General features: G+C 37.8%; 1 protein-coding gene across 9 annotated transcripts in view; it reads left to right on the top strand.

The window, feature by feature from the left end:
• The first annotated feature begins 644 nt into the window (after window positions 1–644).
• The window catches only part of gpat2 (glycerol-3-phosphate acyltransferase 2, mitochondrial), a 41,577-nt gene continuing 27,655 nt past the window's right edge, over window positions 645–14,566 (top strand). For 3 of the 9 annotated variants that reach the window (XM_079468203.1, XM_079468209.1, XM_079468205.1), the window contains exons 1-5: window positions 645–731; window positions 2,328–2,450; window positions 8,938–9,048; window positions 11,730–11,803; window positions 14,359–14,469. In XM_079468203.1, the coding sequence (XP_079324329.1) occupies window positions 2,385–2,450; window positions 8,938–9,048; window positions 11,730–11,803; window positions 14,359–14,469 (362 nt within the window). In that variant the 5' untranslated portion in view covers window positions 645–731; window positions 2,328–2,384. Of the gene's footprint in view, window positions 964–2,327; window positions 2,451–8,937; window positions 9,049–11,729; window positions 11,804–14,358; window positions 14,470–14,566 lie in introns of all 9 variants that reach the window. The other 6 variants (XM_079468204.1, XM_079468210.1, XM_079468206.1 and 3 more) reach the window with 4 other exon arrangements.

Here is a 14,566-nt window from a genome sequence, read left to right as displayed (position 1 = left end):
GATAAATTATTTAACACTGGAAAATAATCCTGTCCACTCAATATCGTTTTCATATTCTCATGAACTTTTAAATAGTTTGTAGTAATGTAGTAATAGTAATGTGTTCTAGAAGCCCCCTTTGCTGTTGGTTTGGTTTAAAACTACCGAGACTTCTCCGAATTCATCAGTAGACTTGTTGTGAGACAAGATGACAGTAAAAAACTTTTCCAGTCTGACCAAAGGTTATAGAGCGCTCTGGGCTTTGCTGCAAAGGAAGGAAAACAGAACAGCTGTCCATTCATAAAGTATGTATTCCTTTTTCGCTTTATGATTAGTCTGTCAAAAAATACTGAGGGATGATAGTTAACTACATTTACATTACATTAAATTACGTGCATTGGCAGACGCTTTAAAACTAAGCGACTTACATTGCATCCTACTAAACATTTGTTTCTGACTTAGTGCAATCCCCTAAATTCGAACCTGTGGCCTTGATGTTGCAAACTGGGAAATTGTGGCGCATATGAGACTGACACTCGCTACTCTTATACTGGAATAGTTTTTTGTAGGCCTATAATGTTGTAGTTATTTAGTTTAATAAATGCAAAGACTTTGGAGGAAGTGCTGCACATTCTTATATAAATCATGTTTGCTTGGTGTGTTGAAGGATGAACGTTAACATCACGACCCATAGGGGGCGATGTTACACGAATGACCCAAACAAACAACGTCAATAGCTTTATTCGCTGCAGGTGAGTGATGGTCCGCGCATCATGATGTCTCTGTTAAGCGTTGGTTTGAAAACATTTACGAAAAAACGTGTTTTGTCTGCGTCTTAAATCGAGCCTCGTGTTTATAGACAATTTGTGAATGTGCTGACTTCAGCGAGCACAAAGTGCTTGATATTTGGCGAGATATTTCTTTCATATAACTTGAAATGCAGTGTCATCCCCTCTCCTCAGGAGCCTGTTGATATTATTTTTGGTAAATGATTATTCTTTCTCGGTTCTTGATCTCCACAATGGCTAACAGCACTTTAACAAAGGTCTTGCTCTGCTCTTGTTTTGCCCTCCGTCGCATTAAAAACTTTCAACGTGTATTGAATGAAACTAGCCTACCGAAACTTCTAGGCAGCATCAGCAACGCACATATTGTTAGCAACAACATTTTTGCGCACGCGGTAACTTACTGATGATGTCATACGCCGATCTTCCTGAAGTCAAATAACTGTGATGTTTGGTCGTGTTTTTATCTCTACATCTTGTCCGATAAAATCCCAAAATGTCAAAAATATGGTGTCAAATTATACTTCAAAATTGACCGTTTTACAATGTTAACATTTAGTTCACAGTAACTGTGACCGCAGCCGGTCTGGAGCATATACGCCGATGCTGATTCCGAGCCGCAGTCGCCGCAAGGCTGCCGGCCTCGGACCGATTACTACTTGCTAACTGGGACAGTGACCCTCATTCCCTCAGTAAAAAAATGGCAGTTTCTTTAATCATTTTATATTTTATCACTCTACATAAGTAATAAACAATAAGCTGAGTCAAACCATGTCATTCGTTTCTGGCATACTCTTTTATAAACACTATTATTTAGTGTGTAAATAAAACTGTCCCATCTTCTCTTTCTTTTATCTACAGTATACAGTATATGCAAGGCTTCCCTTCAATGTAAAACAATGCTCCGCTTTTTCAAAATTAACTACAAAAGGTGTACATTCAAACTTCATATAACATACTGTCTGTATAAATGTGTCCAAGAATTGTTGTCTGGGTAGGCAGCAATCTTGGTTTTGAAACACAGTTTCTAGCCGACTGGGATGTTTTCGTCTTTGTATCGTTGCTGTAAGCCGGAGAGTAATTTGCAGTGGAGAATAGGAGTAAAAATGGAAATGGATTTAACAAGAGATATGGAGATGACTGGCCCAGCAGTTATTGTAGCTACAGTGGCGAGGTTTGATGAATAGTGAGGGTGCCAAGACATTTTGCCAGGACACTTTCAGTCATCAAGAGAGGAGGATAGTGAATATTTTTAGGATGAAGAAGGGAATGAGATGTTTATGCTTGCATTGTTGATATTGGGAATAGAATATTTATTGTTGGGATTTAAATATTAAACTTGTTTAGTTTTAGTCAGATACAAATGTTTTCAGGAATAGTACAGTACGATCCATTATTACCTTATTTTGGTAAATAGTTCTCCCAAAGTGCAATATTTGAATGTATCCATCCATGGGACACAAACTGAGAATTTTTCCACATAGCCCTGTAGACATTTTATGGTTGCAAATGAATTCAAGTTGGTTCATTGACCTTAAATGCCTTTTGTTCTTTATATTCTAGGACTCATCAGTTATCCAGCATTTCTTCTGATGGTAGGTGTAACTGGTCTTAAGAAAGATGGATGTGGCCGGAGTAGATGCTTCCAGTGAAGGTGCTACTATGCTCGAGCCCAGACGCCCTGCGGTAAAAGCCTACACGATTTTAAATATAAGACTTTTATAGTGCTATTATGCATATTTATGGTGGATTTTATATTATGTTTGCTCAAGACAAACAATGATCTCACATTATTCCTGCACTTAAGGGCAGATCTGTTAAGAATATTCAAAGTCAGGTGTTGTTCATTGGTGTACTGATGGATGAAATTTATTTACAGTATGTATGCTTTTCATCTGCTGTTTCTGTCTTCATCAGTTTCCCACTGACATAAGAGCAGATCCATTAAATTTGGGATCATTTCTAATCGTAGATGTAGAGCTGGGCGATTAATCGAAAAGTAACCGAAACCGACATTAAGAAGCTCTAACCGACGAAATGTTTCAATGTTGATTATTTCGATTACGTTCCCTTTATCCATGTCAACGCATGTCGCCATACCTCACTTTTTTCTTATCAGAGCAAAAGAGATTTAAAATATTCTATTTATTTTGGGCATACCATATTTAGACATTATTAGAAACTGTCTACGTATTCTTCCAGGTCTGCACCCGTTTAGTAATCACAAGACTTTTAGTCCAAAAATGTGCTTATGGTGAGACATAAATGTGCTTATTGTTTTTTTTAACAAAAAACTAGTTGGACGTATGACGTAGTATTTCTGTGCTCGATACACCAGTGTTCGTACAGGTTTCGGAAAGTTTTTTTCGAACATGAAAAATCGTTACGTAACAACTTTTCTTAGTCCCTTATTGGACAATTCTCCCTGAAAAAAACCTGCCACGCCCACGCATCAACCACGAAGAGCGGGAGAGGGAGCATGCGCACAAGATAATTTCACTTGTGTGCAGGAGAGAGAGAGAACTACATTGGAGAAAGTTCAGCTGTGTTTTTCTTGTAACTGCATTTGGATTTGAAACTGATAGATTTACTATTCCGCAGCTTATTTGTGAGTAAGTTCAAAATAGCGTTTCCCAAAACCTGTCACTGTTTAGACTTAAGAACATGAACATACATCTGTAAATATGAATAGATTGTTTGCCAGACGGCTGCACGGGACTAATATACTAATTCTAGGGCTGCAACGATTAGTCGACATTATCGATAACGTAGAGTAGTTGTTTGATTTCACATGATGTATTTTAAGGGCGCGCAATTAGGTGGGTGACCTGTGGGCGACGGAAAAACTGAAGTTCTTTTTTTTGCAAAACGTAAGTTATGATACACTGCTTTGCGAATAGGGCCTATTGACACGTTATGCCCAGATAACACCCATTGCTCATTAAGAGAATCGAGACAACCCCTTTAGACCGTGCGCCTTGGGTGCGCAGACCACTTTCCCGTCGTTAAACTAGCAAAAGTGGATTGCACGCTGTGCACTTTAGACTATTCACTTGGATTGTTAAAATAGGGCCCAATATGAACCAACGTACCAACAAAGGTCTGAATCTGAGGGTCGCGATGACATCTCAATATGCTAATTAGAACATCAAGAATCGATTCTGAATGGAATCGTGAGGGACCAAACGATTCCCACCCCTAGTTTTTGATCACCTTTTATCCTTGGGCATGGTGACTTCATTACACAGATAAGCATTTTAGAGGAAATGTGATATGAAACTTTCAGGAAAAAAATTGTATGACAATTAGCGGCGTCTATTGGTGAGGTTGCAAAGTACTACGGCTGTTGACACAGAACGAAAATGTTGTCATGTTTTTGTTAGGGATGCTCCGATCCACCTTTTTTGCTTCCGATACCGATTCCGATACCTGAGATTCAGTATCGGCCGATACCGAGTACCGATCCGATACTAAGGTAAAAATTTTAAAGTGCACAATTACTTAATAAACTATGTGCGTTGCTGTGCAAGACATCAGGCTCGACTTAACATAAATTTCCTGACCCCGTAAAACAAAATAACAAACTAATGATTCACAAATTTAGTAAATAGTTTATTAAACCAGCACCGGTGCAAAACAAATGAAAAATAAAACAAAAGTGTTCACTATCTTTGGACAAAAGACATTCAAAATTAAAGTGCAAATTAAGCAGCTGAATATAACAACAGCTTCACTAGCTTGATAAACGGGTATAAATAAATGGAAACAAAATCTCTTAATAATTTTTAAGAAAGTGCAAAAATAATTAAAAAATCAATTCGCAAAAAAAAGCTGCTGAAATTGAGCAAAAAAGTAATAGCTTTACTGCTTTAGATATTCAAAATAACATGAATCAGATCTTTTTAATGCTTTAGTCACTAAAGCAAAGTCCACTTAACTAAACTAAAGTTTAGTGAAAATAAAATTTAACATCCATGGATGTGTGCGGTTAAACTTAAAAGCGACACGGGGGACACGTCGCAGCTCCAGATATCTGTTGTAAAACTCACCGCATTGACATCTTTAATTTTTTCGGATATGTGTTTGCTTTTTGACTTTTCGGTACAGTTCAAGGTAGAGTTAAATATTTACGCTTCGGCGTGTCGTACTGCGGCTCCAGGTGGTTTATAAGGAGTCTGAAGCCATTATTCGCAACGACGGACAGCGGTTGTCCATCCATAACAATGAAAGCGGTGGAACTTATTGGCGTAGCTGTTGTAAAATAACTCCAAATGACAGATATTTTGGCTCGCTCCATGTTGTTCGCTGCTATATGTTCACTCACGTGCACTACGTACAGAGCACGTTGCTAGCGTATGATGTCGCACGTTGCTAGCGTATGATGTCACACGTTGCTAGCGTATGATGTCACACGTTGCTAGCGTATGATGTCGCACGTTGCGCAATGCGCAGCCGCCCACGAGAGAGTTTTAGCGCCGGTGTCTCCATGAACTTTTACATCGTCTAGCACAAATTTTATGTCAGATCGGGTATCGGTGACAAATTGCACCGATACCCGATCTAGAATTTTATTACGTATCGACGCCGATACCCGATACGAATATCGGATCGGAGCATCCCTAGTTTTTGTATCTATGCCGAAGGAGATTCTGTATTTATGAAATGCGCTCTGTAGAGCAGTTTGTCTGTTTAGGGCTACTGTAGAAACAACATGGTGAATTCCATGCAAGAGGACCCGAATTTATGTCTGAATAAACCGTTCCATCTCCTTATCACATGTAGATTTGTTTGGAGTTCAAACACAGCCAGACACGTTTTTCATTCATTAAATTCCCGCAGAAGCTCATATCCCTCAAACGTTGATGAAAATGACCTTAAATATAATCAATTTTTGATAGGTTCATTTGCTTCTCCATATCAGGTAAAACATTATTCTGTGTTTATGATGAAGATTATCGTAATCAGATTCAAAGCACAGCACCAGGCAGGCATAAGGTAACTCGTGCCTCCGTTATTGAATGCACATTCACGACTTTGTCAGCCAAAACACGCGCACAGTCAATCATGTGCACCATTGTGCGCTCAAAATGATTTGGTTTGGATAATTGGTGCAAGACAGATGTACTCACCTGGTCAGGAGTGAGCTTTAAAACGCTCGGATTAGATGGAGTTGTTGCTTTTTCCATGAGGTAATAACTGTGGATGGTGGATCTACCAAATTATTGAATTACTCAGAGAATCACATACATTTTGTGAGCAAGAGTTCAACAAGCAATTTTCCCCTCTTTGTCCCGGTCTGTTATTAGCTTGAGTAGAGCATGTTCTGCTTAGTGCCATGAAAATCTCTTTTTTTTTAAGTAGATTGCTAACCGTGCTGAGTGTTTTTGCTCAAACAATATTTTTTTAGAAGTAGTAGATAGTTTAACCAAATGATGGCAAAATTGCGGCGCATCAGTAACTAACCTGTTTTCACTGTTTACTAAAAAAATTGAATTTTATTGTTTTCAACCTCCGACATTTACCTTTTTAAAGATCTTTTCTAAATAATTTTTATTCATTTCATTAATATTTCCATTTTTGTACATTTTTCATTAAAAGGATTAAACAGGCAAATTACAAATACTAACCATACAGTATTGTCTGTGTTGCTTGTAGCTGGGATAAAAGCTTTTTACAAAGTTAAGTTTGTATTTATGCAAAAAACAGAAAATGCTGTGGGTCCATTAGACCTGTAAACATTGGGTGCCGAGTATCAAAAACTTCAACACCATTTTAGTTGTTGGTTTTATTGTGCGTCTAGTGACTAAACGCATGACATCTAGTCAGAAGACATACTGTGTGTTTTAAGTACAATTTCAAATGTTAGTACATGATTGATAAATTTGGAATACATCTCAGGCTGTGTGAAATTTTAAAATAGTTGTATGTATGAATTATTGTTGTTTATTTCTCATTGGACGATTGGTAAATCAGGCGCATGACGGGCAGCTTAAACACAGAGCGGTAGCTGACGGCGCTTGTGCGTCTCTCGCCTCCGACGACCTGCGTGCAAATTAAGTTTCTTATATATTTCTGTACTTGAACCGCTGTTTAAAGCTGTTGTTATTTCTGTAAAGTGCTATTTCAACACGTGTCTGCATCTTCTCAAGGTTAAATCAATTAAGCACACGTTGTGATGTATTTTTGACACTTTGACAAAAAGTTGCTGCAGTAAAGTGTAAGTCTATGTTTGTTATATACAGCTGTTGATGTTAAAGTATACGTGTATTTATTTATTTTCTGTGATAAATATTCTTTCCACATTGTTTGTCTTTAATATAAGTTTGTAGGCAGGGCAGCACGTTTAAGAGCTGCCGCTCTAAGCAGTTCACTACTCTTTGCATTCATTTAAGACTTTATTTAACTTGTTGAAGACTATGCTTGCGAAAATACTAGACAAATGTGGTTTCTGGCCACATTTCTTTATTGGTACCCCTTCATAAAAAACAAAGAATGCACAATTTTCTCTGAAATAACTTATTACTTGTTATAACTTGAAATAACGTCTCCTGCCTGCAAGTTTCGGCTCTTTCCATAGATGTTTGAGGATTCAGATCGGGACTCATAGAAGGCCACTTCAGAATAGTCCAATGTTTTGTTCTTATCCATTCTTGAGTGATTTTAGCTGTGTGTTTTGGGTCATTATCCTGTTGGAGGACCCATGACCTGCGATTTGAGATGGAACTTTCTGACACTGGGCAGTACGTATCGCTCCAGAATGCCTTGATAGTCTTTAAATTGCATTGTGCCCTGCACAAGGCACCCTGCAGCAAAGCAGCCCCAAAACATAACCGAGCCTCCTCCATGTTTCACTATAGTTGTGGTGTTCACTTCTTTGAAACCTTGAATTTTTCTCGTCTGTGAACATAGAGCTGGTTTGACTTCGCACTTTCCTTCTGTTTAATCTGGGGTTGATTTTCCTCTGCGGCCGAACCCCCCCAAAGTATACACGATACAATAGCTTTTAATATCATCACACTTCAGGAGGATTGAAGCATTATTTAATGAGCTGTAAGGGTACCAACAAATTGGAGCACGTCTGAGTTAATTATGTTTAGCCGATATAAAAAAGTCATACATCCGTGATTCATTTTTGATGAAATGTTTCTAGCCTTTTGGCTCCCTATAGGCGAGATTCCCATCGTCACCCCCAATGGCTCTGCCCTCCTGCCACCATGCTCCACCTCTACACAATACAAATAATTTACAACCTTCAATAAGAAACAGTGCTGCTTATGCATGCTTTCAGTGGTTGAAGTTCTTTGTCTAACCCCTCATGATGTTTTTAAATCATTTAAAGGTTTAGTCCGAGTTAGTGTGAATTATTTAATTTCTTCTTTCGATTTCTTTTCGATTTCTTTCAGCTTTCGATCCTCATCTGGTCTAAAAACTGGACTACAGCTGAATTTAAATGAAAACATTAAGCCCTAATGCAATTCCTCTGCTTGTCAGACTATAATCTTGTGCTTTTATTACACTTGACCAAAGGCACGGGATGCCAAGATAATGAAACATTACCAGAAGACATGATTTTCCTTTAAAAATAAGATTAAAAGAATTAACCTGGGTGCCAGTGCGCTATCCATTATGCAGTCTTATTTAATAATTGATTACAGTAAGTGATATTTCCCACACAGATGATTAGAGACTTTGTAATTGCGTCCGTTGTAGAGACGGCTTTAAATTATAATCAATCCCGCTGTCTCCAACTTTGTCTCTTATTTGTCTGTGCTAAAATGTTATGATTGCTATCAATTTAAATTGATGCCCTCTTCTCTGGAAATCTATCAACTGACGTTCGGTTCAATGCGACGCCGCTCTGTCACAAAGGCCCAAATTGCTCGCCATTCAATTGCAGTGCCGTTGTGGCATCCGCTCGTGAATAGATTTCATATCCCCTCCTCGCATGTTTGTATCTAAACAACTTTTGATGTCAGAAAAATGCGAAACAAACGACGATTGAAGAGATCAAATTGAAAATGGTGTGTCCTACGAACAATGGTATCGTTTCTTATCTCTGCTTGAAAACTGTGCTTTTAACACTTGCCATGGGCTCCAAATCCACAGTGGACTCCTGTGTCCTAAACCCTTTTATTCGTTTTCTCTGTGTGTTTGTGTCTGTTTCCTTTGCTAGCTGTCCTGGGGTGTGAAAATCAGGAGGAAGTTGAAAAGCGTGGCTCCTTTCCTGGGCAGGTTCAGACCGATGGTTGGACAGTGCTGTCACCAGTGCACTCCAGAGAGTCTGGTAAGGAAACGACAGGGATGAAAGGATTATTTGAAGATAATAAAAGGACAAACCGCGAGTACACAGTACACAGTACACAGGTTTAGGATCAGCTGAGAACACCAGACAATGCTTTCACAAACCCATATCGTAAGGACGATCAAAGAGATCTCAGACCGCGAGCCAACATGTTACTTATGGCAGGGGAAAAAGGGGTTAGGTGAGAAAAATAATGAACACACAAGAGCATGGTTTCCCCCTGTGCTATGAAGAGCTTCTCTGAAAACCGCAGATGACTAAGCGTGTTGCCAGCAGATCTGGTCCCAGTGGGCACATAGCGTTGAGATCTGGCATGCGGGACTAATGGAGCAGTAATAAGAGGGTTATTGGATCGAACCCCCTCCTGAATGAATCTATTAATGTCAATCACCTCAGAACAGACACTTAGTTGAATCCTATTTAAATCCAGGGTTTGCGTTTCAATTCAAATTCAGTTAGCGAGGGCGAATTGCAACAAATAAATCTATACTTTTAACTAAACCTGGGGTACAGCAAGTTCTTAGAAACTTTTCATGTTGTCCCTTTAGTTTGGTTGGCTTACTGCAACATTGTTGAGCATTGTACTTCAACATATGTTTCACTGCAATATCATTTGAACGGGGTATTCACTGGTATAGCTTTACGACTGTTAGCACTTTACAATACGGTGCATTAGTTGCGATTAGTTAATGCATCACTTATTAGGAGCTAACAGTGAACACAACAGCATTTATTAACCCTTTTTCATGTAAGTTTTAGCATTTACTAATGCATTTTTTTTAAATGTCACAGTTAACATTAGTTAATGCATCAGGAACTAACATGAATAATTGTATTGACATTAACTAACATTACCAAGATTTAATACATGCAGGAAAACTACATTGCTCATTGCTAGGTCAAGCCTTTACTAATGTTAACAAATGAAGACTTGCAAAAGCCTCTTTTTCTTTTAAAGTGATAGTTCACCCAAAAATGAAACTCTGTCATCATTTACTCACCCCCTTCTTATTTCAAATTTGCATGATGTTCTTTCTTTTGCTGAACACAAAAGTAGATATTTTGAAGAATGTCAGTAACCTAAAAGTGCCGGCAACCATTCACTTCTATTGTAGGGACACAAAACCAATGCAAGTAAATGGGTCTTCACAATATCTTGTATGGTGTTCTGCAGAAGAAAGAAAGTCATAAAGGTTTGAAATGACAAGAGGCTGAGTAAATGATGACAGAATTTAAACTATCACTTAAAAATTATAATTTTTATCAGGCTCCCATGTTTAAATTAAAACATTCACTTAGATGGCAAAGATGTGTATTCATTGCCATTCAAGTAGATAAAATCAATGAAAATAAATATAGTGTCCTGATAGAACGGTAATAAACGATCTGTTGGATCGCGGGCGCATGCGGACGGAGCGGCTCTGAGCTCTCAGACATACAGCAGCCTTTTTCCTAATATTGCTGTTGATGCACTGAACATGTTACTGTACATCCAGTCGTCCGCACATCCCATTCGCACACAGCATGTAGAAGAAATCTTTAAAGTGCACTAAGAGGCTCCTGCATCTGATGTCTTCAAATACAATCTTATTGCTACCTTAAATACAACCTTATTGTAAGTGTTACCATCATTTTACAATATTGATTCCAACAGTAACTTGTTTGAGGGTGTGATGTTATTTAATACGTAAGCTTGAAAATGGCAGTTTAGAAATCCACATCATTGCTCCCTGCAACCTATATATCCACATCCTTTCAAGTACATCTGTTCCAGACAGATTTTGGTGACAAATTCTGGCGTGCTTGTGTAGTCGCTTTAAGAGAGTAATTTTATGGTGGCTGACTTAAACCAACCCTGTCACGAAGATTAAAGATTATTTGGTAGCACTTTACAAAAAGGTTGCATTTGTTAACATTAGTTAATGCATGACTTAACATGATCTAACAAAGAGCAATACTGTACCTCTACAGCATGTATTAATCTTATTTGATATCCTTTATGTTAATTTCAGCATTTACTAATACATTTTTTAAATCAAAAGTTGTAAGTTAATGCACCATGAACCAACATGAATAATTATATTGACAATAACTAACATTAACATGAAAAACTACACTGCTCATTGTTAGTTCATGTTAGCTAATGCATTTACAAGTACTAATGTTAACAAACGCAACCTTTTACAACTATTTTGCCAGCGTCACATCTAAATTAGTTTTTGACACATTGAGCCGTTGTGCTGCTCATATGGGTGATGTAGGTTCGAATTTGTCTGATGCCATTGCCACTCCTTCCAATAACTCCCTATCGTGTCTCTGTTATTTCTGTAAAATACAAAGAAGTCTGTTATGTCTTTCCTATTTTGTCTAAAAATAGTTTTAGGTGCCGTGTTTTGCCAGTTAGCACCTGCAGTGCATGTCAATATATCCTGAGAAGCATTTAATTTTCTTAGTCTATTTATTTAGCACGGCACGATTTTCAGACAGACTTTGATTTATAGTGAAACTAATAGAGTGCTATTTTGAAGACGGAGCTTCAGGAAAGTGTGTCATATTCACAGTCTATATGGGACATCAGAGCAGACTGTCTGTGAACTTTGTGATGGAGTCGGGTTAGAGAGCTCTCCATCAGGTCTGATCATATATCCTTTTGTCGCTCTCAGGGTCTGAAGTTGCTGTGTAACTCTCCTCCTCTGGGCTTTGAGAACCTGACATGTGTGAACGAGACGCACACCAGGTAAGCGCACATCCTTCGAATCAAGCCCTCCTTCGAACTGTTCAAATAATGCATCTCTCAACTAGAGCTTTAAAGTATTCGAAGGTAATTACTGTTTGTATTTCTGACTCACAGGCCTGTTACACACACGTCAGACGGAGAATAAACTCTAGAATAACCTTTCAAGTGTTTTGAGATGTTTTTCAAAGCAGATTGAAAGTCGAGCGCAATTCATCGCTTCTTTTTGACTCGCAAGACTTTTCGTAGATTGTGCTTACGCACTCCTAGTTGGGTTCCTGGGAATAAAATGATAATTTCCTATGTCTTGTTATGCTCAGCTCAAAACACTGGTGCCTAAAAGTTTTCAAACACTTAAAAATGCATGAATGAATTATGTAATAAAATCCAACCACAGTGCATTTGTGGCTTTAAGATTGATAGTTAATGCGATGACATCTCTTGTGGTTACTTTTAGGGGAACTTGAGGGAAAGTGACCTTGAGAAACCATCGATTTAAAAAAAATGGTAAAAGTGACTCAAAATGTAATTCATTTTAAGTTGTGTTCAACACAGTAGTTCGAAATACCTTTCGGGACCACCGGTGCTTTTAATGCTGGTCTCAATAAAAACATTTGATAAAAATGCTTTTGCAATGATTCGAAGAGTTATTAATATTCATTGGTCTTCGGGTATGGGAATCCTGTCTTATAAAGGGAATTTTATTTTTTTGTAATGAATGGGATTTGGCTTTCCCAGAAACACACAGGTGGCAAACTTACTAAGTGGCTAGTTTAAAATGATCTCAGTTTACGGGTTTATGATTGGTCCTGAATTAACAGGGTTTATACGGGTGCTGGAAATCCTGAAAAATGATACATTTTTCAAGCTGTATTTTCAAGGTTCGAAAAATGCTTGTATTTGGGATAAATGGCTTGAAACTGCTTGAAATGTATATCAAATCAGTATGTGACAACAGTTCAAATTAATTGAAAAGTTCTGATTGTGTTCGCCTTTCGCCAAAAACACCCTGCTTGAGCCTGCTTGCTGCTCTAATTCTGCGCACGTATATGGAATAGATAACATGAGAGGGTTGAAAATTATAAATGTACTTAAGATCAAATCTGTAAGTAACCTTCCCCAAAAAATGTCTCCATGGATTAATTCCACTATAAGCGTTGGCCTTCTCTGTATTTCGCTGCGCCCATATCCCGAATGACATATTCAAATCCTTATTCTTTAAAAAAAGCTATATTTGTCACATGTAACAAACACATGTGCATAACACAAATAATATATATTTGTTCTTTTTGGACAAAAAACATTATTTGCTAATATAGATGACCGAAGTAGTCAAATATGAAAACAATCATTTTTCCTTTTGTATCCCCTACAAACTTATTCTTGCTTGTTTAACCATGGGCTCCGTACGTTTTCAGTCCAAGACCCACCTACAAGTAATCTGTCTCATAATGTTTTCTATTTTGAAAACACACACATTCTTTCCCTTTCATTGTTTTCTTGTCATATCCGATTACGTTTTATTGCAATATTAATATAGTAGGGCTGCACGATTATGGCAATTGTTATTCATATTGCAAATATTATTGTTGACAAAATTTACATTGAAGTATGCTTTTAAATGATTTTAAACTTCTTAAATGTGCTGCTTGTGCATCAATTGTCCATGCACAATAAACGCGTGAACCAATGACCAAATGTCATTTTTTGTCACAAAATACAGTGGTTTCTTATGTACACCGTTGAAGTCATAATGAACTGTTTGTGAAGAAAACCTTGAGTTCCAAATTATATTTTTTATCAAATTCATACATAAAAAGCTGTTTGGCTCTTTATAGAGTAAAGACGACGAAGCGCAATGGATCATCTCATTATCTTAAATACACCTTTAATAAAAAAATAAACACGAATGAACATCAGCTGGTATGTAAAAGAGTAAGAGTCCTGCTTACTGATGTATCACCCCTCAAATAATGGCCAATGTTTCAACCACGAATCCTATCATAAATAATAATAAGATGAAACTGAAAGAAAAAAATAGTTCAAGCTGTTTTCTGAATGTTTTCACTTTATAGGAGAGCATTGCCTATTTTGTATAAATCAAAGAAATGTAATGGGAAATTCTCCCCCATTTCTAAAAATAATTCAGGCCTGCAAGCTCTTGCAAATGATTTTTGGGAAGCATGTAAAATATATGCCGGTTTAATTTGCCAGACAGTCAACAATATGACTTGGAGGGAATGTCATTTTAGGATCTTCTTCAGCACAACCTCATCACTTATTGCGATTAAGTATGTATACCGGAAAAGCATGAGCACACATATTGAACATGCTTGAAAAGTGCTGGAATTTGACTTTGAAAGGTGTACAGTTTAAGGGGCCTGTGCTTTTATTGGCTGAGCTGAAACATTTTGCAACTGGACTGGTCACTGATTGTTTTCATTGACCGAGCGAATAAGACAATATCTGTAAACAAGGGTTCCTTTTTATTTTCCTCATCAGGTGAGTGAGAGTGTATACAAGCATGTACTTAATGTATCTGTTTTTGTGTGTTTCAGGTACCGTGGCTGGTTAGTAAGGAGGGTGTGTTGTTTGCTGTTTGTGTGGGGTCGTGAAGTTCACCTCAGCCATGCTGGAGACAGACGGCTCAATGTCCTCACCAGCGAGAGGTGCAGCTCACATAGCTCTTAACTGATTGAATGACAGAAGGAGAGAGAGATTAATTCTGAGCTTGACATATCTCACCTGAGACTCCCATTGAGATTT

This window comes from Barbatula barbatula (genome assembly GCF_947034865.1).
Source record: "Barbatula barbatula genome assembly, chromosome: 11".
NCBI classification, from domain to species: Eukaryota; Metazoa; Chordata; class Actinopteri; order Cypriniformes; family Nemacheilidae; genus Barbatula; species Barbatula barbatula.
The sequence above is the reverse complement of the archived record's forward strand: the minus strand, read 5'-3'. Positions and strand labels throughout refer to the sequence as shown.